This window comes from Opisthocomus hoazin, chromosome 3, assembly GCF_030867145.1.
Source record: "Opisthocomus hoazin isolate bOpiHoa1 chromosome 3, bOpiHoa1.hap1, whole genome shotgun sequence".
Classification (NCBI taxonomy): Eukaryota; Metazoa; Chordata; class Aves; order Opisthocomiformes; family Opisthocomidae; genus Opisthocomus; species Opisthocomus hoazin.
In genome coordinates, this window is record NC_134416.1 from 9,766,002 (window position 1) to 9,793,705 (window position 27,704).

Consider the following 27,704-nt stretch of genomic DNA (forward strand, 5'->3'; position numbering starts at 1 on the left):
TGCATGGCAGATGTGCCTGGGCTTGGTAGGAGCAGCGTGCTGGGCCTCTCCCCCCTCCTGCTATTTTATTTCATTTTTTATTTCAGGAATCACAATGTTTCTAAGATCTTTACACTTCTGCCTACTTTGTTTGACATTTCCCACAAAGGCACTGATTGACAGACAAACAAATGGGCGGCGTGGTTGCATGCGCCTTGTTCCCTTAGGAAACCAGGCTAGAAACAGAAACATCTCGGGTGCACTGGGTGAGATCTGTGGTTTCCAGGCATTCACTTCACTGAAAACCAACACTGGAGCTGCTGGTCATGCATTAGCTTACAATAGCTTCTTTTACCTCGCACTGAAAGCTGTGTGTTTCAGCCATGGCGGCATTTGATTGTGGGGTTACAGCGTTAGCTAACTGCAAAGCAAAGCAAACCTATTAAGTGCCACAGTTTTGGGTATGTCTTTTGATCCTGTTTTCTTGTTTCCTTATATTTACATGTAAGACAGAGAAAGACTGATTATACGTATAAACGCACATTATATACACACTCTATTTTATGCACCACAGACTGCACCATGGGAATACATATATGCAAATATTAATATAAATATTCATGAACATGTTTGTATATGTTTTTATATAAAATATAACTGCCTGCACATAATCTTTTCTATGTGTGCATGTGCACATATATATGTACTTGTACATAGGTATAGATATACACACAGAAATGTGTGTGTACACACACATATATAGATGTCATTTTAAGATGGGCCAGAACTAGAACACAGGATTCCAAGTCATACTTAAGGCATTTTATTGAGAAAGAGATCCTATCACGGCTTCCCTACCATGTGCCTCAGTACAAACCATTTTTCCTTTTGGAAAACCTTTGTTAACTTCTTGGCAAAGCCCTCTTTTTCTTATGTCCCCATGTTCCTTTTTTACCAAGTGATGGAGTTTAAAATTTAGCATTCTCAGTCTTGCAAGTGCTGAGCTCCCATTTGGGTTGAGGTGAATAGGTCAGATGTGACCTCTCCTGTCACATCATCCAGGCCAAAGGCAGTTGTGAGGCTGAATCTTGCAAAGTGCTGGTGTTCTCAGGTTCCTTCTCACCAGAAGAACAAACAGGAGAGGTGATTTGCACCTGCACTGGAACATGCAGACATGAATCACCCTTCTTTTCTGCCACTGGACATCTCAGGGAAGCTTCAAAAGAGAAATAGTAAAAGCTTTGCATTAAGGAATGACCTAGCTCTATGAAAAATTTAGGGGCCAAATCGTTTTACGAAAACAAAGATGTCATTGAAGTTAACAGCTTTTGATGATGCATGTGCCCTAGATGTTTTCACATAGGGATTGCATTATTTTCAGCCTGCTCACAGGAAAATTTAATTTATTGTAGCCAGAAAGATTCATGTCTCTGGGGAACTAATCTCGCTTCCTCTGGGTTAATCAAGATGAAGATAGACAACTTGCCAACTGAAACTAGAGCAAAAGAAGTGGCTGATTTAAAACAGTTGCATCATCTGAATTTCAGCCCTGTACTGGCCCGATCTCCAGACATTGTGTCACTCAGCAGTTCTGCTGTGCTACCAGGGATTTTGGAAGCAAATACTACAGTTCCTCATGCAGAAACACATTTCTGCTCTCCCAAGTGAAGCCACTGCGAACGTGCCATGGTGCATGGGTGCTGTACTAACAAGTTACTGGAGAAAAAACTGGCTCCAACGTCCTTCAGTCATGATTAATGTGTTGCCTGGAAATATAATGGCAGTGTTTTTCTTCTCTTACCTGGCATTTGCATGTGAAACCACTTCTGCAGAAAATGTTTACATTGATGTTTACTCTAAGCAGCAGCCCAGTTGTGACTGATGCACCAGAAGCTATGCCAAGCGTTGTCCTCTCCTTTTGCATCCACTCACCCGCAGAGCTGATGGGAAGCCTGACACCTGCTTTCTCAAGATCAGAGCTGACAGAGAAACTGTGAAAATGTCCCTGGCACAAGATACTCCAAGAGATCAAGGTGAGTGCAAAGATAGCAGGACACAGAGAATCTTTCACCCGGCCTAGTGCAGTGAGACAGGGACTCCTTCAACAGAGATTTCAAGAGAAACCCTTGGTTCTTCGCATGGATTTAACCATGGGGTGGAATATGACTGAGAATGACAGAGGGGGAATTTCTAGGACTGATCTCAATGTGACAGAAACCTGAGTCTAGTGCCAAGGGTCACCAACATCTAAGACTGAAGTGTAATGTTGAAAATAAAATATATAGGCCAACGATCTTTTTCCAGCTTAGATCACATTATTCAAGAAATGACAGTAATGAAGTCTGAAGCTCATGTCTAAGCTACTGACAACCGCACTTTTGCTGTCATACAAGTGTAATATTCTTTCATTTGGGCAATTAAACTGCTGGCCTAATAAATGGCAGTGCCAACAGGCCTGTCATTTAAGTCCTGGAATCTGTGCATAGAGGAACTTCTGGCTGTCGTTAATAGATAGAGGTCTATTAGAAGCGAAAACTCTGCTTGTCCAAGGCCTCTCCAAAACCAGTGTGGCAAACAAGACATAAAATCCTACCTCAGGAAAAAACAAACTGTACATTGGCAGGGGATGAAAGACTCTCCCTTTATTTTAAAACCTCTGTAAAATCAGAGTAATGGGTCAATCCTAGCATTGAGCCAATTTAATTAGCGATCTCAGAGTAATCATGGTAATGAGCCAAGTCGGCAAAGATGTCATTGGGGTTCTTGCAGTTCAGGTTGCAAAAACAAGCATTGATCCACATGATTTTCCAGGAAAACTCAGATCCATCTGGGCACTCAAACCTCACTTCAATAGTCTTGGACTTGTAGGGTGTGCAGCACCTGTTGTCTGTGCAGACGCCACAGTATTTGGGTCTATATGGACGTCTGCTCACGCATCCTGAGATGGTGTAGTTAATTGGTTCATCGGCCCTGTAGACAGCCAGGCACTTCTTTCCAGGCTAAACCAGAGAAGAACAGACAAAGAGACAGGTGAATACTCATTGCTGACACAGGTAGGACATGCAAACAGTCTGCCCAATATTTAAATGAATTCGAAGCCTTTAGGAAGCATTTTACAGGCCTGGTCTAGAGGGTGCAACAGATTTATATGTTTGGACACACGAAGCTAGAAGCTACATTGCAAAATACGGTTCGTACCCATGACCAGCAGTGCGTGCACCATTGCTTTTCCACTAACTGAGCCACAGCTCTGTCTGAACCATCAGTGAACACAGTGGTCTTGGCTTGCCTTTCCTTTCCAGAGCCTTTTGGCTGGAATTAAAGCTCTCAGAGGAAGGTTTTCATACCAGTGTGTAGAAGCACAGGAAGCACACATTTTTGACCTCTCTGCAGCACAGTGAGTCCACATGTAGCCTCTAACAGCCTCCAAGATCAGAAGTGCAGCTCTCAGAGGCCTGAAGGCTGCCAAACTAAGGCTGACCCCATGTCCAGAGAAAGCTCAAGGGGCGTGCGGAGAAACAGTCCCCACCTTAATGTGTTTGGTTATATCCACCTCACAGGGCCGCATGTTGCACAGGCGGCTTTCCTTCAGGAGCCGGCACTGGTCGTTGTCGTTGGAAATCCTGGTGGAGATGCCCAGCCCACAGGTCTTTGAGCAGGGACTCCAGGATGAGGTGTGAAGGATGCAGTTCTTCTGCCAGGCTTCATCCTCTCCCTCATATGCTGCAGAGACCAGATTAACCCCACATTATTCATCTGGGACAGCTTTCCATACTAAACACCCTCTCCTCGGCTCATTACACATGCAGGCCACTAACCCAAATAATTAAATCACAGCGAAGCGGCTTGGCATTCCTGCAAACTGCCTCATCCCACCCCCTTTGCTGCTGACCTACTTGTGTCAGACCCTCCAGTGCTGTGAATGCTCAGGGCCAGGGTTCATTTCTTTATTTCTCTTCGCAGCCTTGCACAAGGGGGTCCTTGTTTGAGACCCCCAGGTGCTGCCTCAATACAAATACTTAATTACAGAAGCTTGTGCCAGACAGTGCAGAAAAGGGATGAGATCTGATCTCACCGTGAAGGTTTATTTCTGAGCCCATTCAATCGATTCCCTGTAGCAGAAAGTGGTTGACAGTCTTTGCCGGATAGCCGAGGGGCTTGGGAAGCAGCCATAGGCTTTCACTGGGAGGAAGAGCAGCTTGAATAGCTCTCAGCAAGCTCAGCAGCCACTTGAAGAAAGGTTGGGCTCTGTTTTGAAAGCAGCCAGCAACCCCAGTTCAGATTCCTTCACAGCCTCGGCCAAAGTCCCCACTGGTCTGCAACTCACAGTACAGCCCGCAGGCAAAACTCTGATGGAAACTCTGCTGCATTGAACTTACTCACTGTTATATTTATTGTTATATTAAATGAAATAAATGCTAGTCTCCCTTCTGTAAGACTTCTACTTACAAGAGAAAAAGTCAGGCAAGGAAAGCTGTGCTATGCCTATTTTGGGACACAGGCCACAAAGATAGAAGGCCAATTTCAGTAGTAGATGCTTTGAATTTTGACCCACCTCACAGTTCAAAGGTACCAGGGACAGAAGCGAGGGCTAAACTCTGGTGGTTTTAGACCACAAATTGGAGAATGAAGCTTTGTTCTGTGTAACAAAAACACAGACCAATGATTGGGGAAAAAAACGCTACCATCAAAGAGCCAAAATCCTGGTCTACGACAAGCATTCTATGTCTCCTTGAGCTCTGCTCTTGTAAAATAGTCTGTAAGATGGGCCTAATGTGACTAATGTCACTGCATTACATCACAGGGTGTTAGGAGTGTAAACTTGTGATATATGGCAAGGTGAACCCATCCTAAGCACTTGCGACAGTGATTGAGGCGAATGGTACCACCATTCGTGGTGGAGCGGGCTCTATGATCACCACCACGAATGTGCATGTGGGGAAAGAAGGTACCTTATGTAATATATAAAATAGTCATCAGGTTGAAAGGTAGTAATGTCATCAGTCCAGAATTGCTAAAAATCTAGTCACAGCAGCTACGGGGAAGAAAATTAACTCTATCCTAGCTGAAACCAGGGCCACTAACATAAAGACAAGTTAGCCCAATTTTACACCCGGCAGTGAAATTTCCACCATAATAATTGTTTTCCAGGTGTTATCTAAGTTTGGGACTACTAAGACACAGGGGTTTTAAAATCATACTACTAAAGTAATATAACCCAGACATAAACCCTCAGTCCTAAAACAAACTGAGCCCATTCTGTTTTCCAGAGGGCCCCGACTGAAAGAAAATGATGAAGTAAAAAGGACTTGTGACATCTTCGAAGCACCAGCAGATGTGTGCTTCAAAAGGGGCTTTGTCACACAATCATGTTTGATGAATCTCATATTGCTACTAAGGAGTTCAAGCACACCACTGGTGTTTGCATGTCCTGTCCTTCACTACATGCTGTATAAGAGTCTCTGTGACTTGTTCACACAAAGACTAGATGCCCGCCAGATCTGGCAGTGGAAGCTGATGCTTTGGTTGAAGAGACGCTGACTTCAGTTCCCTGGTGATGAAGGACAGGTCCACCTCACTCCCACCATACCTGCAGAGGAGATGTGGCGTGGAGATGTCTTCCTGATTTTTTTGGAGTCATCACAAATCCACTGCTCGCAGCACTTCCCTGCCATCTTAATCAGCTTTGGGTTTGGGCACCAAACAAGGGGAGGACGTGAGTTTGTGCACATGGGAATGCAGCCCACAGCCCCGTTAATGCACGTGCAGTTGTATTTGCAGTTGGGCTGAAATGTGTCCCCATTGTTGTACCTGACTCCATTGAGGACACATCCTACACCGACAATCTCTGAAAGGAAAGAAAAAAAGAGAAAGACACACAGAGCAATGTTGAAATACTGCTGGCAACAAACAGCGCTGATGTGTTTCTTTACCAAGCTGCTCCCTGGGATAACAGAGCCAACGCGGAGACATGGCTGTGCTGCAGAGCGATGTATTCCATGTGATGCTGAGCCAAATGTGGTCACACCATCTAGGAAGCTGTTTTCATTCCAAATCACAGCAAAACAATGAAACTTTTCATGCTTTGTGGAAAAAAGATGTTAAAAAATAAAAAAGACTTCTATCCACAAATGCTCACTTAAAAAATCATTTCATGGCATGCTGGTAAATCTTATTCACAGCAGGAGATATCAAACTAATTAAAACAGATATTGACTGAAATTTGAGGGTTTCAGGGACATATGAGAGGACTACGTGGAGTCGAATATATCACACAGCTCTGCACAACGCCTGCACCTGTCTGAAGCAGCAGGAGAAAGACAGCCAAGGTAGCAAAGAAGCACCTAGAGAGGCACCGGATTCCTAAATTTAGGAAGCCAGATCCCACTCAGTTTATCACAGAACAGTTCTGGAAAATGAAGTAATACATTATAAACCCATGAAAAATAGTATTTGATGTATATATTTAAATAAAATCACAAAAAATCAAGCTTTTTTATTGCCCATGAACAGGAACGACATTGATTCAGGAAATAAGACACAAGATGTATAAAGTAGCAACTTATTTGTTTCAAAGTTACGGACAGTTATTTGGAATCAGTGGCAGAAATGTTCTAATGGAAAATTCAAACCTCAGTTTCTCGTTTGGTCACATGGAGGCAGTGCACACGCATCGATCAGGTTGCTCAAGTTTTAAGTCTGTTCAGAAATGGGGCTGCAATGTGGGTCCTTCAGGGCTAACACAAATTGAAATGCTGGATTAAAATTCTGCAAAGGCCTCCTATTTTTAGGATGGGCTGAATGAAAACATCAAATTCAAATCCTTCTTCTGCACAAAAATGAGACTTGTTGACATTTGAAGCACATATCCAGATCTCCAGATTGTGTTCAGCTCCAATTTTGATAATGCTTCAGCCTTTGTATTGAAGAGCCATCACTTAGTGCTGGAACCGGAGCTGAGGTTTCAGTTGAATTTCTAGGTGTGCACGCAGATTATGACAGTTTAAGAAAATGCCGTATTTCCTGGTGTTTTGCTACCAGCATGTCCTTCCTGGACTGTCTTAACTCAGCCTCCTGCAGTCTCATACACCAAGAGATTCATCACAAAAAGATCCCCTTCATGCTGAATCTGCTGCTAGATCTATTCCTAGCTCTTTCAGGATCTTTGTTTTCCACAGATTGCATTTTTTCTGTAGTCCTGCATGCATTGTATTCTCTAGACCTTGCTTCTGGCATCCAGTTGCAAAGCAAATTCCTTACAGCGGTTAGTTCCCAACACCCAGCACAGGAGTCCGGCTCTTGCCTTCACTCACCCTGTGGTGAGAGCAATAGCTGGTGTACTCAGAGTGGGGTGATGCAGCCTATATATGACCCAGTGCACAGGAAAGAACACGTCAGCAGATCCTGTCATGTACATCTACCTGGATGTTGAAAGCAAGGGGAAGACCACAGCTTTCTGCGTCATCCAGAGACAAGCCACTTCCCAACCATGGAAAGACCTACTTCTCATTGTCCCTCAGCTGTGCATGCCACAATGCCCCTCACCATATAGCCATAAATGTCACATAATAGGGGATACATTGTCCCGGCAGTAGGCATGTAAAAGTGCATTGGACTGGTGATCCTTCTAGACCTCACTGAGGAAGCTGGGGATCAACCTTCCTACATCACAGTGCTGTTGTCACAGGCATACTGAATGCCTGTGATGTATGGGAGAACGACAAATACAAAAAAATTTAAATTAAGGAGGTAAGCATTTAAATAAATAAATGTGAAGCAACATGAAGGTCTTCAAACAGGCCATAGGAAGGCTGAGGTAGATTTGAGACAACATCCACATTCTTTTCCTCTCCCAACGCAGAGCCAGCTGTAACAATGTCATTCTTGACAAATGTTTGTCTAACCTGTTCTTACAGACCTCCCATGAATGCTCCACAGACACTCCAGATAATACATTTGAATGATCTCATATCCTCTTTTCTTAACCTTGAATCTTTTCTAATCTTGTAAATCACTGTTGAAGCTTATGGCTCCTTACACATACCTTTTCTTGTTGTTTTGCCCATATCCTACAAAAATCTGGTTAGACTGCACTTTGTGCCTGCTGTTTTTTTGTGGCTGAGCTAATTCAAATACAAGTTCATTTCTCACTACACTTCCCATCCTTCTGCTGAGGAACAGCCACCCCTAATATCATTTCAGTAAGAAACTGCCAGCCACCCTGAGCCTCTTTATCCCGCAGACCTACCCTTTGTGAAAGTTCTGCTGATTTTCTAAGTTTGTTGAAGCCCACTGTTTGCAATCTTTTCTCTTTCCTGTGGATCAGTTGTTCTATCTGTTCATCTCACAATCAGCTCTCCTCCAGGTTTCCTTCCATTTTTAAATTTTCTGTTAGTACCTCATTCATGGTGATATTCCAGACTAGAAAACTTTCCTTCTAAAATGGCTTTTTCCTGTTTATGAATCTCAAGCTACAACCAATATGTTCTCACAACTTGCTAAACACTCAGCATGCTTTCTGATCCACTATCTGTGTGGTTGTACTCATGATCCTTTCCCTTTTAATCATTCTCAGAGTAAAGATTTTCTGTCATTTATGACATTTATGAGTGGATCAGATTCTGTATCTCAGAACAAGTGAATGTATCCGTGACACACAAAACACTAGCTCATTTATTTTTCCTCTTCTTCTTGAACAAAAACATTCCAGTCACATGGATTATCCCACCAAGAGGTTGTTACAACAGGCAGGAAGAAATCCTTCAGCTTCACAGCACCAAACATGACTGAAACCATTGTAAGATTAAGGCTCAGACCTCAATTTGTCGCCAAGAAACTTTGCTAGGAGTCATCCCTTTGTCAGGATTCATCCCTGACCCTCTTGACAGGATAGTATATGCTATCCTTCCTAGGGATCCACTGTTGGGAATAAGCCAAAAGTACCTCCTTAATGTCATGGTTTTCATGTAGACACCCATATTGCTTGTCTTTAAAGCCAGCTGCATACCTATCCTACCTTCATTCCCAAGCCACTATAGCACCTTCTCCTATTATGGGGAATACAGAATCATCTACTTGCAAATATGAAGACCTGCAAATGCTGGTTGCTCCTTGCTCTTGACTGCAGCCAACTCAAAGAGCAAGAATTCAGATGTAATTTCTCACCCAGCCAACTGCCCTAAGAATGAAGACAGCTTTAAGGAAATGGAAGATGATGAATGGAGGAGTTGATGAGCATACACTCAGGTATCTAACGACATAAATCTCAGCCATTGTTCAGACTCAGGGGAGCTGTCAATGTATATCTAAGCCAAAAATATATGTACATCACTTACGTGCACATACTCCTATTTCGTACCTAGGTCTGTCTCCACTGTAGTCACAGTACAAGCCCCTGTGGAAGTCACAGGTGTCGGCCTCAGTGCAACTTTCTCCACGCTGCTTGGCACACATCTTGCAGCAGTCGCAGCCATCTGTGACCAGGCTGACGCCTACTGAGCACCGAGGTGGGGACTTCGGACACTCGCACGGCCACTTACAGTATTGAGTCCTCGTGTAGGCCTCTGTTGCGGTGGGGATGGTGGGGTTCATGGAGGTGGAGGTCTGGGCAGTGGCCTACAAACAGAGAAATACAGCTTGGAGAGTGTTCCAGAGAAAAGGGGGCTCCGAACCCTGTGGTGATTAGTCTTCAGTTAAAATCCCCTGAAGTCTGAAGAGACCACAAGGAAACCAAGTAATAAATGTCATGTCAAAGAGCCGTGAAAAAGGAGCGGTCACTGCTCTGTTGTAAACCTCTTCAGATACCAGCTGAGGGCAAGTGCCCTGCAGCTTGGACTAGCACCCAAACCACATAGCCCCAGCCTGCTGGCACTCAGCCTTTTTCAGACCTCTCTGCTCTAAACAGAGGTGTCTCTCCATGTAGGAACACAGGCACAAGTCAAGACCCCTTTGATACATGAGAAGAAGGTGTGACATCTCCAGCCTGTGTCACCCTGTGGTGCTTGGCTCTGGCAGAGGATTGTGCCCCCTCATAGCTGTTGTGCCTGCTTGTGGAGAGATGGCTTTAGTGCCTCTTGGCTGCCCAAAGGCTTCCGCAGGCAGCAGTCACTGCCCTTTGTGTTACCGAGAAAGATAAAGGTCATTGTATTGCAGTGTGAAAGCACATGACATGTGGCCCCATTTGGCCTCATCTTCCTCAGATTTGTGTACATTTGTGTGGGTCTCGCAACCAAAACATGGAATCCTATAAATGCACGAGGGAACCAGGAGCAGGGCTGTGAGCCCACCACCCTCACAAGACATACAGTCATCAATCTCTGTGTTGTGAGGATGATCTGAAACCCACAGGCCTAGCACACCATCATGGACCTCATGAGAATGTCTGAGCCACTTTGTTTCTTCTTGCAATTCCACTAATACCACAACAACTGTTGTCTTACAATGTTCCAGCCCTTTGACTTGAATAGAGACGAGATTAGAGACAGGAAAGATAACCTCTGAATCCAAAATCTGCCTAAATGTCTGCGAATGTCTTGATGCACAAGTTCACCCACCTCTGAAAAATGTTTTACTTGTCTCTACCCCTGTAACACAACACACTTGTAGTTCAGCTCCCTGACAGAATCCCAGTCCTAAGCAACGAACCTACACTATGGTTATAACATTTTAAAAAACCCAAAAATAATAATAATAAAAAAAATATAAAGTAAGAGTCATGCATTTCCTCTGGCAAACTAACACCTCTTCCTATAACTCTGACAAACACCATTATCCATTCTTTACAGTGTCCAGACTACTATATTCAGAAGAAGTGCTCTCTGCGAATCCTAAAGTAGTCATGAGGATCTTAGGTCTGTCTGTTGCCTGCTATGTGGTCTTTCGGGTCTCATACTATAGTTCGCATGACGTTGCCCTGGCCCACACAGTCAAACAATTGGGATATTTCTGCAGTGATTTTCCACCTACACCTTTTGGCACATGCTTTTGCTCTACATGGAGTCACCGTGGGACCTAGAAGTTGGACGAGTACAAATGAAGCTTCATAATGTTAGTCTTTCTCCCATTAGCCATGCACAAATATTTGTCATCACAGTGAGAAAGGAAGGAAAATTTTATGGGGAAGATACTGCCAAGTTTCCATTTCCTGATCTCCATTTCCTTGGCAAATAAGAAAAAAAAAATCTGCAAATTAATTCAAAATCTGAAAATATGATAAAAAATCTGATGAAGATCAATCAAGAAAGAAAAGGGATTAATGCAATGCAGTGATGCTAATCCAGTAGACACATTCAGGTCACTCTTACGGAGATAATGGAAAGGTGGGGTACCTTAGCTCATAGCAAAACCCGCAGAAGGTAAAGGTTCATTTTCTTCTGTACTCTCCAGTCCCTGCAGAGCAAACTCTGGATGACATTTAACACACCAGCCATGGCTGTGGTGCAGGAAGGGTGCAAACCAGCCCAGTGACAGAGCAAAGATGTGCCTTTTCTAACAGGGTCACTTCACAGAAAATCTGAGCTCTACATGGGGGGTCAAGCAGTGCGCAGTAGCTCAGGCACAGAAACAAATGAGGTAATTTACAGGCTAGCAACAGCAGCCAGAATATGACCCTGCTTGGGCACATGTGGTCCAGAAGCCCTTCCTGGTGACAAGATGTGAGTCCTGTAAAGAGTAAGTGTGTAACCCTATACAGTTCAAACAAGGAAAGTCAAGGTCTAGAAATTACTAAGGCAATCTGTTGTGGTTTAACCATCCATTCCTGGCTACTTCGTGCTGTACTATATATTCCCCAGTGTTTTGTTCTCACAGTTTCAGGTGTCTCAAAACAAAGGCTTGTCACCACCTCTTCACAGAGAAAACTCCCCACCCCAAGACTTTGTGGTGAAAAGCGTCCCCAAGAATTGTGAACTCTCAGCCGATGAGCTACCCGTTAGGATACCTCTGCAAAGCCCTTTACAGTCTCCTACAGCTTCCTTGTTAGCAGACTGAAATTTATTAAAGCAAATTTCTAAACCTGCTCTGGTGTGTCTGAAAGTATATTTAAGTATTAGTAATTACTTACCATCTATTTAGAATACTAAATTGTTAACACATTGCTAATCACTGCCAAACAGGCAATGTGTTTGCTCTGGGCACAATTCCCAATTCTATCAAGGCCCTCTTTACAAACAGTTGGCTTTAAAGTTGGCTTAAAATCCCATTTAAATTCAAGTTTAAACTAAAACATACCAATATAATTTACTCCCACTTTAAGGCTTCTTGATGCTGCCAGAGTTGTTAAAAGAGGAACATTCAGATCAATGAAAAGCGCTGGCCTTTTACTAGTGGTATTTTTCATTCCACTCACAATAATTTGAGCAGGAGCAATGATCTGTCACTTGAGAAGAGATTCCTCTTCAAGTGCAATGAACCTATTTACTTTGTTGCTGATCATTAAAAAAGTACTTAATAATAAAATCCAGATACACACAGACAAAAGTCACACAGGTATTTAAAGAGCCCATTGCCATGGCTCAATCCTTCACAGTACCTTATTTCTATTGTCAGCATGAGCAAGCAACCAGCTTCTACCCTGTGTAGGTATGAAAGTGTTCTGTGCAAAAGAGGAACCAATAAAATCTGATGGTTTTAGTTAATATACGAAGCACTGAGGCTGAATTCTTGTCAAGGACTGGGTAGCTTGGAGCCGTTCGGTGGCTTGTGATAGACAGGAATTTAGAGCAAATTATTTAACAGCCTTTCCTCTAGGGACTAAAGCTGGAGCCGGTCAAGGAAGCTTTTCAAGTATCCTTATAATGACTAGATGTTGTAGTTCTTGGACATGCTGACTGAAACGTCTAGTGGTATGTCTGGGTAAGCCATAGGAAGGACACTTAGTATGGGCTACATGAACACCTTCAATCGATGTGGATAGGCATCAAAATACTATGACTTACATATTTTACAAATAGGGAAGGCATGGAGAGATGTGAGTGGCACTCTGCCCTAGACTCCATCAGCACACAATCAAAACCCAGCCTTTGGAAACTGTTGTCCACTGGACCCTAGAGGAATTGCACAACATGTACAGCTTCCAGGCCCTCCTCCTCTTCCCTCCTAAGTCCCTCGGAGCTTTGCTATGGGAGAAATAATTATTATTTTATAAAAGTATTGGCTTTTCCTTTTCCATGGTCAGTTGTCATCACTGGTATATCTAAATCCCTCTGCAGCGGTCATTCATCCCTACTACTTCAATATCCCAGAACATTTGCGGATATAGACACTTTCTTCTTAATAGGTATGATCATTAAGACATCATGAATACTAATACTTTATAAATGCCTTAATAAAACCAACTTTTTCCACAGGCGCTATTAACAGGAAACCTCACAGCAATGGCCTTCGTCAATGCCCATCCTTAACTACAAAAAAAGCAACCAATCAACCAACCAAGCAAGCAAGCAAAGTCTCCTGTAAGTTAAGGAATCATGACTTTCTGGTCAATATAACATACAAAATGACAACGGTTTTGTAAGAAATTCAAAATTAGCATGAAGAGAACCTGAACACCAAAAAGCACAGCTCCATGTATTTGACAGTTTATTTTAAAATATCAGAATGATAAAAGAATATGTCTGCTAGGAAATTAATTTTTCCAGGTACTGGTAATTAACTTGTTTTGTATAATTACTCTTCAAATTTGGGATCTGGAGGTTTGCTATCTTACATGCTAAGGAGAAAATATTCCACCTCAAGATATTAATGAGGTCTAATTTTGCTGTGTTTGGATGTACAAGCCCATTCTCATTAAATCTAGATGAAGCCTTTCGCACCCTGCCATAGCTGATAACTCTTTATTCAAGTCGCTACTAATTTATGCTTGGCAAGCTCCAAAATTACTTTCTTTTTACATTTGCAGAGAATAATATTTCACTAGCAACAATTTCCAGCTAATTTCTGTGTTCAGATTCAAGAGGAGAGAAGGAGAAAATAAAAAAGGATTCATTGCCTGTCATGACCACAGACTCAGTATTTTTAATAGCCATGAGTTTTACTATCCATGTCTCAGATACACAATTGATAGTAGCATTTTAGCAGCATGTCTTACCTACTGGCAAAATAGATTTTCTATTTGTTGGAAAATATTGTAGTGAAATTTTGGTTTAGTTTTGAAAACTGGAAAGACCAAACTACAGTGTTGAAATGAGTGTATACAGTCCAAACTGCAAGGCAGCCAGATACATAGCAGCACTTTAACAAAACGCATGAGGAAACCTCCAGCTCTGCTTTTAAGCAGCAAAGCCCTAGATGCAGTGCAATATATTCCTTTGCTTTCAGTTTTTACAGAAGTTTAAAAATATATTCATGTGTATTGATTTCACTGTTTCAGTGAGGCAAGGTCTTACTCTTAAAGTATTTTTCTTTCAAGTATTTTTCTCACCACGATGAGCTGCGTGAAGGTAGTGAGAAACTATCCATGTTCTTGCCTATCAGTTAATTGATGGGGAAAAAATCCAAAAAGTATGGTGACTTCTAAATTCAGTTCCTCTGGCTACTATTGGCAGAGCTGGGGAAAGTGTTATGAGGGATCGGCAGACAGAGATCTGCTCAAACCATAGTACCTTATCACCTCCTGCTGTTTTCTCCTTGGTGGTAGTGTGGTCTAAAAGCAGGACTTTTGAGTTCACTCCCAGCTGCACAAGCAGTTCTGCTGGGCACATGCTATTGTGTGGACCCCTTTTAATTTCCCACCTTAGAACACACTAAAGGAATAATTTTAATCTACATTTCTGATACTGCCTTTCTGAGCAAATGTCAGATGTCATTGACGGAGGGATACGAAGCAATCTGGATTATCCCGCATCCTCCATCTCTGATGCATTCACAAGAGAAAATGATCAGTGAGGAAATCTTTATTAAAATGTCCTCCTTACTTCTGTCCCATCAAATTAGCTGATTTGCAGGCTGACCCAAACATCCCTACCAGCGGGAGTTCATGCACACAGGCCTGGCAGCTGCAGCCTGTCACTGGTCAGAAATAACTCCAGATTTTGCAGTTTGGCTGTCCTAAACAGAGACACTGAAGTTAAAAACACAACCTTAAGCAGTCACAGAGGGATGTATCTGCCAGGAAAGGACTGTGCATTTGTAGCGTCCCTCTGGCAGACAGCACATCTGCTTTCTTCTGGTTCCACCTACTGGCTGAACTATTTAGACAGCACAAGCAGAAACGCCCCTAGAGCCAAATACAACATCATGTACTGCCCTAAATGTTCTCACAAACTAAAATAATTTTTAGAAGCACCCCAGGAGACTAACATCCACATTCACAGAGTTGCAAACATCCTAATAACAAGCTGACGTAGCACTGTTCCCAGTGCTGGAGCTTAATAAAGAAGTAAAAGCAAAAAGACAAAATAAAATATAAATATCTATCCAGTCAAGCCACATACCCTTCCATCCCTCGGTTACATTGCTGGGCAAGCTTAGAGATTGCTTAGTTTCATCCCAGAAGAGACAAAAGTTAACAACTCATGGTGCGAATCAGATAGATGGGCACATTGACAATGACAAACAGGACCTGGCTCTCAAGGTAGATGATTCTTTCTTGATCTGCCTCAGTTGGAACTTCTAAGCTGAATATCACTGAATATTTGTGTTATTGTTACACCCAAAACAGATGGGTAGACAAAGAACCAGTTCTTACAGCAAGATGAGCAGTAATCACAGCACCATCAGGACTTCCTCACTGTTATACTCCTGCTACAAATCCCTAAGTCCTCATGAATGCTCATAAAATACCACAAGGTAAGACTAGTGACAAGTGAGCTACCATCAGGAGAGAGCTATAAATCAGATTCCACAGGACACGTAATGGTAAAAGGAAAACACGATTATTCAGGTCTCGTCTTCCCCAGAGCACACATGAGCTTCTAGATACCTCATTAAAATTGATCCCAGACATCGAATCTCCAGAATATATTGAAAATTAACAGACTCTGAACCCAGAAACTGTAAGACAGTTTCATTGATATCAGGTGCCAGCTGGATTTATTTTTGCTGTGCACTGTAGGCTGAGCAGAAAGGAACGTTCTGCATGAAGCATAACATTAAATAGCCAAGGAAAATAAAATATTCACAAGAAGTTAACCATTAAAATTTCTGTGGATCTGTGAGTGATAAACAATCAACTTCACAGAATCACAGAACGGTAGCGGTTGGAAGGGACCTCTGTGGGTCATCTAGTCCAACCGCCCCTGCCAAAGCAGGGTCACCTACAGCAGGCTGCACAGGACCTTGTCCAGGCGTCACCCTCAGAGGGAAGAAATTCTTCCTCATGTTCAGACGGAACTTCCTATGCTTCAGTTTGTGCCCATTGCCCCTTGTCCTGTCACTGGGCACCAATGAAAAGAGTCTGGCCACATCCTCCTGACACCCACCCTTCAGATATTTATAAGCATTTATTAGGTCCCCTCACAGCCTTCTCTTCTTCAGGCTGAACAAGCCCAGCTCCCTCAGCCTCTCCTCGTAGGACAGATGCTCCAGTCCCCTCATCATCCTCGTAGCCCTCCACTGGACTCTCTGCAGTAGCTCCTCATCTTTCTTGAAGTGGGGATGCTGTACTCCAGATAGGGCCTCACTAGAGCAGTGTAGAGGGGAAGGAGAACCTCCCTTGACCTGCTGGCCACACTCCTCCTAATGCATCCCAGGATCCCATTGCTTTCTTGGCAGCCAGGGCACACTGCTGGCTCATGGTTAACCTGTCGTCCACCAGTACTCCCAGGTCCCTCTCCACAGAGCTGCTCTCCAGCAGGTCCACCCTAAGCCTGTACTGGTGCATGGGGTTTTTCCTCCCCAGGTGCAGGACCCTGCACTTGCCCTTGTTGAACCTCATCAAGTTCCCCTCTGCCCAGCTTTCCAGCCTATCCAGGTCTCGCTGAATGGCAGCACAGTCTTCCGGTGTATCTACCACACCTCCCAGTTTTGTGTCATCAGCAAACTTGCTGAGGGTACATTCTAACTCTTCATCCAGGTCATCGATGAAGAAGTTAAACAAGACTGGGCCCAGTACTGCCCCTGGGGAACACCACTGGCCTCCAACTAGACTCAGCGCCGCTGATGACAACCCTAAACTTCCCATAACATTATTTTGGGAAATGTATCTGTGGGAAGAATGTAGGCAGATATTTGGAATAGTTTTTTCTAATTCAGTTTAGACAATTACAGAGTAAAGATTACATACATTCACGACTTTTTGTCAAAATATTGCTCATGCTGGCAAACTCCTGTGGCCTCACATTTTCTGCACATTTTTCTGTGGAGCGCTCAGAGGGAAAGAACTTCCCTGTGAGAAAGAACCTAATTCTCATGTGTGTTGTTCCAGTAAGAGTAGCATTCACTTTCAAGAGGATGACCTAAAAATGTTTGGACATCACCAACAAATTGACACTGCCACCACAGACTCCACTAATCAGGATAATAAATGGCATAGTTTCTGTGCTCTGAGAACGTTTCAATGTCTCGTGCTACACATGTTCGGTTTGTGCAGCTGATGAGCTCATACAGTGAAACTAGCTTGAACTAGACTTTGGAAGGTAACAGGGAACATCTGGAGAACCACTGGAGAAGAGCCTCCAGAAGGCATCAGTTAACAGACTTCATTTTCAGGAAAATGGAGAGCAGAACAAATGAGAGTGCGTTTGGACCATCCAAGGTCATAGACTTACAAACCACCCTAAAACTACAGAACAAGATGTTGACATATGAGCCATGAGCTCGGTAACAAAAGCAGTATCACAGTTCCAGCTCCCAGACAAGGGCAGGCTGCTTTGGCAGAGGTTTTACTCTGCAATTAGCGATGTTTTGCGCTTGTTTATCTCCTGTGTTTCAGCCATGGCCTTGAAATCAAAGGGAAGGTGTCTTCTGTCCTCTCACTCCCTTGGGACATTCTATCCCAAGCTAAGCAAAAAAATAAGGTAAGCAAAATTAAGAAGCTCCACTTATTTATTTTTCTCTATGGCAAAAATAGGACAGGTCTTGTGGCATTTTTAAAAATAATTTTTGTTTTCAAAATAGAAATTATTTTCAAGTATCAACAATTATCTGTTTCTGTTCCAGTGCAGAATATTTTGACTAAAAACAACTTTTCATTTAAAAATTTAATTGTTATTTACATTCTCAAATCTAAAACTGTTTGCTTGACCTAATATCTGTACTTCCCTAGAGCTGCTGATGAACTGATGAAGTTATGTATCCCTATTTCCTTTAAATCACAATTTTCCTCCTGTATCAAGTTTCCACTGCTACTTCCCCCTAGCTTTGCCTTTCCGAGTTGATCACTTTATTTTCCAACTGTCAATGTGTCTTTCTGGAAACATGTACTAAGGGCTAGTTGCTTGCTCTTTTTTTGCCAGTGTTTAGTAGTTTGTTTAGTCAGAATACAGGAAAGAATCTTTGTGGGTTCTCAAAATATTAATTCACTGCCCAGACTACAGTTCTGACCCCTCACTTTAAATGGGTATCAAGGAATTGGCAGTTGAGAGGACAGCAAACAAGATGGTAAGAGACCTAAAGGCCATGACCCAGGAAAGATGCTGAGGAAACTGGCCTAGGTTAGTCTGGCAAAGAGGCTAACAGGTGATCTAGTACCAGTCCATTCTCCTCAGTGGCAGCAGAGGGTGTACTAATGGGCAGCTGCCACAAAATGTAGTTGGGGATGTTTAGCCTGAACTCCAGGAAGGCAACTGCTTCACTAGGAGAGAGGTGCAGCACTGGGACAGGTCACCCAGCTTGGTTCTGAATTCTCCATCCCCAGCTGCTGGATTAAAGACCTCCAGAGGGCAATGACAACTAGCGCTTCCAGCAGCCTGTGAATGCATACCCTGTCAAAACTGCATACGGAATATGCCCATGAACCCAACCAACTAACAAGATATCTCCATCAGTTCAACCCTGTGTTGTGCCACCCAAAGTCTGATGCTGGCACAAAGAGATAAAAACTAATTTTTTTCTAATTGGTGCATTTACTGCAAACAAAACAATTTTGTTTTCCAGGTCCACCCCTTCTCCTATGATGAACATAGCCAGAAATACTACTTGGCAGCTAATTATTATTTTATCATGTAACAGGAAACCTACCAGAAGTCTGGTTTTGTAGCTGGAAGATTTCGAGATAATAGAAGGAAAGAGAAGCTGCTGCTATTGCTACTTTAATGGCTGATTTGGAGCACATGGCATGTGTGGCTTCATTCAAAAAAAAAACAAACCTGCCATTTAATATAGTGTTGTGCCATTATATCAAAGCTACCTCAAGACTCTCAGTGGAAGATGAGCAGTAAGACTGCATTGCTACATCCATGTAGTTAAGTAAATAACACATGGAGCCTACAACCTGTCTGAATAAACAGCAGCATTTCCAGGTGAAGAGTCCCATTGTAAAAGGATAATTTTGCACTGAGTATGGCCTATTTTGGTAACTGTAGCTTATAGGATTTTATGAGATGGAGATGGAAGACACAGAGGTCAGAAACATCCTTCGGACAAACAGAAGATGTTGGACAATTGTACAGTCTAGAAGGACCTGAAGATAAACCAGAAAATGATTGCAGAACATTAGAATCATAGGTTGGAAAAGACCTCTAAGATCATCAAGTCCAACCATCAACCCAACACCACGCCTACTAAACTGTGTCCCGAAGTGACAAATCTTCATATTTTTTGAACAGCTCCAGGGATGGTGACTCATCCACATCCCTGGGCAGCCTATTCCAATGCCTGACCACTCTTTCAGTGAAGAAATTTTTCCTAATATCCAATCTAAACCTCCCCTGAAGCAACCTGAGGCCATTGCCTCTGGTCCTATTGCTTGTTACTTGGGAGAAGAAACCAACACCTGCCTCACTACAACCTCCTTTCAGGTAGTTGTAGAGAGCAATAAGGTCCCCCCTCAGCTTCCTATTCTCCAGACTAAACAACCCCAGTTCTCTCAGCCGATCCTCATAAGACTTGTTCTTGAGCCCCTTCACCAGCCTCGTTGCCCTTCTCTGGACACGCTCCAGCACCTCAACGTCCTTCTTGTAGTGAGGGGCCCAAAACTGAACACAGTACTCCAGCTGCGGCCTCACCAGTGCCGAGTACAGGGGCACAATCACCTCCCTACTCCTGCTGGCCACACTATTCCTGATACAAGCCAGGATGACGTTGGTCTTCTTGGCCACCTGGGCACACTACTGGTTCATGTTCGGCCGGCTGTCGACCAGCACCCCAAGATCCTTTTCTGCTGGGCAGCTTTCCAGACACTCTTCCCCAAGCCTGTAGCATTGCATGGGGTTGTTTTGACCGAAGTGCAGGACCAGCACTTGGCCTTGCTAAACCTCATACAGTTGGCCTTGGCCCATCGATCCAGCCTGTCCAGATCACTCTGCAGAGCCTTCCTACCCTCAAGCAGATTGACACTCCCACCCAACTTGGTGTCATCTACAAACTTACTGAGGGAGCACTCAGTCCCCTCATCCAGATCATTATCCGCTCATTCAGATCATTGACAAAGATATTAAACAAGACCGGACCCAAAACTGAGTCCTGGAGGACACCACTTGTGACCGGTCGCCAGCTGGATTTAAGTCCATTCACCAGCTCTCTCTTCCCTCGGCCATTCAGCCAGTTCTTTATCCAACAAAGAGTACACCCATCCAAACCACAGGCAGCTAGTTTCTCCAGGAGGATGCTGTGGGGAACAGTGTCAAAGGCCTTGCTTTAGTAAGTGCTAAGTAAGTACTAAGATCAATTCACGTTAGAAATCAACTGTGAAATCAACGTTAGTAATTTCAGAGCAATCAAATGTAGGCTCTGCTTTATTTCTCCTGGACTGTGACGCTTACTCATGTGCCAAGTGCCAAAGCAGAGCAGCAGTATATAGAGTTCACAAAAGATGAGAGGATGTTAGAGGAGAACTTATGGTCCAGAAGGGGAGAAAGTATTACCAGGAAGGTGACAAGGAGAAGAACCTGCAGAATTCACCACTGGATAAAACCTCCCTTGACCAAGATCAAGTCCCATTCAAATCAGAGAGAATGGGAACAAGGGATTAAGTGCAGAACCTCCCTCACAGCCTCCAGGAACCCTACTGACTCTTACTGAACACATGTAATAATGTCACTACACTTCGAGGCCTTGACACTTTCACACCTGTATTGTGAAAGATTGAGCTGCTATCACCCACCATGAAATCCCCTGAGAATAAACAGATAAATTTTCAAAGATCATGGACCAATGCTTATTACACTGAATTTTCCATACCCAGAAACATCTGTGTAAGAGTCTACTAAACCATTGGTGCTAACTGCATGCAGGGAGGAATGAGTGCACAACATAGGAGACAGTGGAAAACAAGTTCCTGTGATTGGTATAAATGATATGAAGTTACTGATAACTTTATGACAAATACAGAGAGTTTAGTTTTTTTTAATAAGGCTATAGCAGTGCAAAGGAACCTTAACCTCTGTATATTAAAACCAGACTGTTTTCTAAAAATATCTGGGGGTTATTAAATAAGTGGGTTTGGTTACATTAATTTGGACAGATACAGGGAAGACTGAAGAGATGGCAAGAGCTGCACCTCTCCTCATCAGCGACTGCTCATAGTGCTCAAATTCCAACAGGAGAAAACTCAAGGAGGTAAAGCAATTATTTTTGGAATTGCCAACTTACTGAGCTAGGAACATCAGCATTTAAATTAAGGAAGGGAAATAGGTGTTGAAGACAATGGGATGCATCCATACAGCAAGAGGTTTGACTCATGTTCTGAACAAGTGCCAGGCATCTGGAAATCACTGAAAACCGGACTCTAGGGGTCCTAAGATATGTAGGAAGTGAATGAGTGTTGTTATCACACTGAGGATGCAGAGGCAAAAGAGACTCACATAGTTAGGAGACAAACCACAAAACCTTCCTGCAAGTTAAAGTCATATGAAATGGATGAGGTAGCGCGGTGGGGAACCATGAACGTGAAATCACTGGAGTGCCCATGTTGCCACAAAGAGAGAAAGGGAACTGAATACCTTCTACCTCCTCCCCATCAAATTCTACTGGCATCTCATCACATTGGCAGTGGGACAGAAACAGTGCCATGGCATATGCTACTTTCAACAGTCACGTTTTCTGTATTCACCATTATATGTAAGTTCCTTCTGCCTTTTTCTTTTCATAGCAAATATTCTCATTACATTTTTTGAGTGCTATAAACTGATTCACAGAAATAGACACATATCCAAATAGTCTACTTCAGGTTCAGGGATCTGAAGAAAAGTGCAAAACAAGACCCAGCACAAATCAGATGCTGCTTTAAATTACTTCCTCAAGGCATTGCAGTATTGAATTCCCTGGTGACATATTATTTTCCTAACCTGTTTACTATCTAAAGCAGATATCAAGCTTTTAACCATATCACAGGGTACCAATGTCAACAAACTGCCTCGTAAGATCCCCCCTCAACAGATTTAATTAGACTTTTTGTCACTGTGTTTTAGAATGTGCTGAAAATGATCTCAAAAAGGAAGTCTGAAGTACTTTTCAACACGCATATCTGATATCTAAAAAGAGCAAGGAGCAGAATGCTATGCACCCACTTCTAGGCGTTTCTTTTTCCTACTCAAAAAAAAATTCACAGAACATGAACACACACACAAAAAAGACTGAAAACCTTTAAACAAAACCAGTAAATTCCATAGAAATGAAGCTGCAAGCTCTGGATTAATTCAGATGTACTGAACATGGCTGGAAGGGAGTCTGCGGCCATGCGCACCAGGTAAACAGCAAGCCAGAAACACAGTGACCGATACGCTAGAGAAATGATGAATTGCTGTAAGCTCATATTAGAAGTTAAAGTGAGATCAGCACAAATGACTTTGTCAAATTTATGGTGAGATCATTTAGCAGGAGTGTGGTGATTAGCTAGAGGCCTCCTTTTCCCAGGCTTTGCTGAGTTTATCTGCCCCAAATCCTTGGAACAAGCCCAGCCTAACTGAAGGAATTTACTAGCTCATCATGTGGAGCAGAGACATTACTTGCCAAAACTTATATACAAAGACCCTTCTCACAGATGGTATTGGAGATCATGGGGGCTAAATCTATAAGGATGGAAGAAACCAGTAAACAAATCTGGAAATTGTTAGCTTCTCCAGATTATAGTCAAGACCCTGAAGTAGATTGGAGTACAGGTTTTGTAAGCAGAGAGGAGGAGACTGTAAATTGACTACTCAGCGTCAGATGTACCAGATCCAGGACACTCCTGTGCTGAGTTTTTTATGACCTGTTACAAGGGACAAGCCTGCCCAAATAGTTTATAGTCTACCAAAAGGAAAAGGGTTGAATGAAGCATCCTCTTTTTTTGACATCTGGGAAACTGAGATCTAGTGATAGTCTTACCCAGCTCCTCAGCTCCACTGTGGTGGTAGTCAGGTGTGCAATGCTGTGTGGTACCTGAGTCTAAGGGATATGCAAAAGGACGTCGGAAGTCCACAAACTGAATGCCATCTAGTGTGAAACTAATCCCTTAAAGCTGGCACCAATCTGAGACAGATGAATTCCTCTTAAGAGACTCTGACCTATCTGGGGATCATGTTAGAAATCAACGCCATCACAGCTTTCAGTCAAAATGAAAAAATAATAAAACAATTCCAAAAGCAGCATCTAAGAAGGCAGGAAAAACTACAAAGTGTTTTTACATTATTATTAATTTCCTGAACGCTGTCTTTAACTTCACCTGAGCTACAGACCCAACCAACCAACCAACAAACCAACCTCCACTTCTTTCTTAAGAAAGGAAGAAAAATGCTGCATTCTAGACAAGTCTATCGGGAGTGCAAAGTTTTGGAGTACACAGCAATTTGAGGGTCAATTTGTCCCATTAAAGGCAGAAAAAGAACTGTTTTCTTCTCAGTGAATGTAGAAGCTACTCAGTTCTTACACAACCAAGAGGATATCTCCTCCACTTCCCACAGAAGAGACAAGAAAGGAAAAAGTCCTCTCACAAGGCATATTCAGTTTTGTTTATCTAGGAACACAGCTGGAGAGATGAGGAGAGTAGGAGGAAATCAGTTTTGATTGGGACCTGGAAGTGCCAATGCAGTGAGACGTAGTTACAAATGAGACTACTAAAGGGAGCCAATGTCAGCAGCTTGCTTTTAATGGCAGTTACTTAAGAGAAGGTAAGTTCCTTTCTGATACAGACCACATAGCCTCACAGTTACTGCACGTGGATGCATCTTGTTTGCTTCTCATAGTCACTACAAAGAATAAATGGCAGTCAGAACAGCGTGACTAAAATATGAATGCCTTAAAAGAATATTGGTGCTAACGAAAGTCAGATGATTTGCGCAGTCAAATTAATTTAGATCTAGTCAACAAATAAAAACCACTGAAAATCAAATGCATATGCACAAAGGCTCCAAAAATGTCCCTAGGCAAATCACCAGCTCACAGTTCAGTGTTGTAAAAAGATTGTAGATTTGGTTTTAAGCAGCTACCACATTTGCAAGACACTCAGTAAATCAGTGGGATCATAGAATAATAGAGTGGTTTGGGTTGGAAGGGACCTAAAAGAGCATCCAGTTCCAACCCCCCTGCCATGAGTAGGGACACTTTCCACCAGACCAGGTTGCTCAAAGCCCCATCCAACCTGGCCTTGAACACCTCATCCACAACTTCTGTGGGCAACTCGGTCCAGTGCCTCACCACCCTCAGACTAAAGAATTTCTTCCTTATATCTGATCTAAATCTACCCTCTTTCAGTTTAAACCCATTACCCCTTGTCCTATCACTGCATGCCCTTGTAAAAAGTCCCTCTCCATCTTTCTTGTAGGCCCCCTTCAGGTACTGGAACACTGGGAGCTTTTGCACTGATGAGATAATGTGCAAAACACCCCACTGTCCTCAGCTTCTCTGTGTGACTAACTCTGCTTTCAGCTGCTGGATGCAAACCTGGGACCCTCTCTGTTGACAGCAGAGGAGATCATTGCACTGACTATACAAGACGCTTGATAACTACTCTAGATAAAATGCCTAAATCTAGGGTTGCTAAAGGAATAGAAGGTAAACTCTATACTGAAGGACTGGGCCATGACTTTGCTGTTTGAATGCAGCTTTTAGCCTTTCTGTGTCTGCAGAACAGGGATGGTAACAATTCTCCTGCTACAAGAAACAAACACTGAAGATTGTGAGCTGCTCAGTTCATGAAGAAACATGCAGCTGCCATCAAGGGAGATGGCAGCCAGTGAATAACGGCAAGGGAGATCCCAAGAGAGTTCCTCTGTGAAGATCTCAGTATGGATAGGGAGATGTAGGAAAGCCAGAGCTGCTAAAAGGGCTATAAGCCTGTGGCTATGCTGGTGATGTGCCTGGGAAGAATAAATTTCTGTCCACTTTCCCACAGAAAAATAAGCATCCAGCTTGCAGCATGTGAGCTTTGCTGAGTATGAGTTCAGAGGTGGCTGGAGGACTTCAGATGCAGAGGCACACCGCAGCTGAGCACCTTCAACCCTCATACTTTAGCAAAAAAACAACGTTTCTCCATTTTGTTCACATAAGAGGAATGATTATCTGACAGCCAGCATATTTCTTAGCCTGGATATACTTGCATCTCCATACCATCAGCAGAGAGGTTTCACTCAGGATGCCACAGCCAGACACAGCAAGGTCTCCAACATTGGGTGTGATACCACCAATGCCATCAATTAAATAGCCATAAAACACCAGAATGAAAATAGACACAGATGTAATGAAGATTTTGTTCTGGTATGAAGGGCTAAAATATCCGTGGCAAGAAATTTATCCCAAGCTGAAGACCAGTAGACACTTTTTCGTCTGACACAATAAAAATTCTGTTTACAGAATTTGGGTACATCAGTCTTCTGCTGATGCCTTGAACCAGGGAATTTAGCGATTGAGTTTTAATTACTGTGAATGTGTCCAGATGGCCAAGAAGGCCAATGGCATCCTGGCTTGTATCAGGAATAGTGTGGCCAGCAGGAGCAGGGAGGTGATCGTGCCCCTGTACTCGGCACTGGTGATGCCGCACCTTGAGCAGTGTGTTCAGTTTTGGGCCCCTTGCTACAAGAAGGACACTGCAGGGCTGGAGTGTGTCCAGAGAAGGGCAGCGAGGCTGGTGAAGGGTCTAGAGAACAAGTCATATGAGGAGCATCTGAGGGAACTGGGATTGTTTTGTCTGGAGAAGAGGAAGCTGAAGGGGGACCTTATTGCTCTCTACAACTACCTGAAAGGAGGTTGTAGTGAGGCAGGTGTTGGTCTCTTGACCCAAGTAACTAGTGATAGGATGAGAGGCAATGGCCTCAAGATGTGTCAGAGGATGCTTAGACTGGATATTAGGAAAAATGTCTTTACTGAAAGAGTGGTCAGGCATTGGAACAGGCTGCCTAGGAAAGTGGTGGAACCACCACCACTGGAGGTGTTCAAAAAATGTGTAAATGTGTCACTTTGGGACATGCTTTATTATGCATGGTGGTGTTGGGTTGATGGTTGGACTTTATGAGCTCAGAGGTCTTTTCCAACCTTAATGATTCTATGATTCTACAATTCTAAAGTACAATTGCTTTCTCGTCCATGAACACAACACCAGAAAGTGGGGGTTGCAAAGGAGAGAAGTGTTTTCACCAAAAATAAGAGGAAATCCTGTTCTTTTTGCATAAAGTATTAAACCACAACAGGATGCGAAATGTGTGGAGATGTGCAAAAAAAAAGAAAAGAAAAATAAAAGGCTGCTTTGGACAGAGACAAGAGGGGAAATTTGCTTCAAGAAGAGAAACTGGTGATGCTGAAGCAACAGAACTGTAATATTTGAAGGGTTAAACTGTCTGTTTACTGAGCCACTGAGCAGGAAACACACAGCTGTGTCAACAGGAAAGTGGAATCTGGAGTCAGAAGTGTGTTTCTTAACTTGTCCTTTTCTTCCTCAGATCTACCAAGGAGATTAACAGTTGAGATTTAATACAAAAAAGAAAGACCTCAGCTGTGCAAGTTCTGCAGCAACAAAGTACAGAGAGGGGAGAGAGCAGTCTCCAGTGTGCTGGCAGCTGGACAGCACTTATCAGCAATAGCATCCACTTTCCAGGCCACCACAAAGAAATAATGCCTATTCGAGGTTTAAGGAACTCTCATATGATGGGAATTCACTGGCTTGAGGATGACTGCCAGGCCCTAAGGTCGAGCTGAGCCAAAAGCAGCCAAGGCACTGAGCACCAGACCTCCCACAACTGGCCATCTCTCAACATACACCCCCCCATTTTGCCTGGTCTCAAGGCCACTTTTCTCCTCCCTCCTCTAGTCTGCTAGGCTGAAAAACCCTATGAGGTCATAATTTTGAATTCCTATTTTTCTGTTTTTTCAGCCAAGGTCACAGCCTCAGGAGTCTTCAGATCTCTTTGGTTTCAATTTGGATTTAAACACAAAGCAGAGAAGAAAAAAGAGGCATTAGAATGCTTGTGTGAATCTGGCCTCAGGTTCCCAACCCTACACAAAGCTCCCATTAGCTTTTCAAGAAAACAGTTGAATCCAGGATTTTAATGGTAACACACAAGGGCTTCTCTTCTCCCCCACCTCTGTTTCTGTTACAAAAACTCTCTGTTAAGGTACCATGTAAACCTGGGACAATGTTTGTTTTCTGAAACCCCTGTAGCTGATCAGACCAATAGGAAAAGGCATGAAACACATTTGGCTTTATTAGAAGGCGAGAA

The 27,704-nt window shown here is 43.1% G+C and overlaps 1 protein-coding gene across 3 annotated transcripts in view; it reads right to left on the bottom strand.

Moving 5' to 3' along the window:
- Window positions 1-539: 539 nt before the first annotated feature.
- CCN4 (cellular communication network factor 4) overlaps window positions 540-27,704 on the bottom strand; it is a 39,731-nt gene continuing 12,566 nt past the window's right edge. For 2 of the 3 annotated variants that reach the window (XM_009941664.2, XM_075415215.1), the window contains exons 2-5: window positions 9,315-9,594; window positions 5,570-5,827; window positions 3,509-3,702; window positions 540-2,978 (exon numbers count right to left, since the gene is read on the bottom strand). In XM_009941664.2, coding sequence (XP_009939966.1) covers window positions 2,679-2,978; window positions 3,509-3,702; window positions 5,570-5,827; window positions 9,315-9,594 — 1,032 coding nt within the window. In that variant the 3' untranslated portion in view covers window positions 540-2,678. Of the gene's footprint in view, window positions 2,979-3,508; window positions 3,703-5,569; window positions 5,828-9,314; window positions 9,595-27,704 lie in introns of those variants that run through there. The other variant, XM_009941665.2, reaches the window with a different exon arrangement.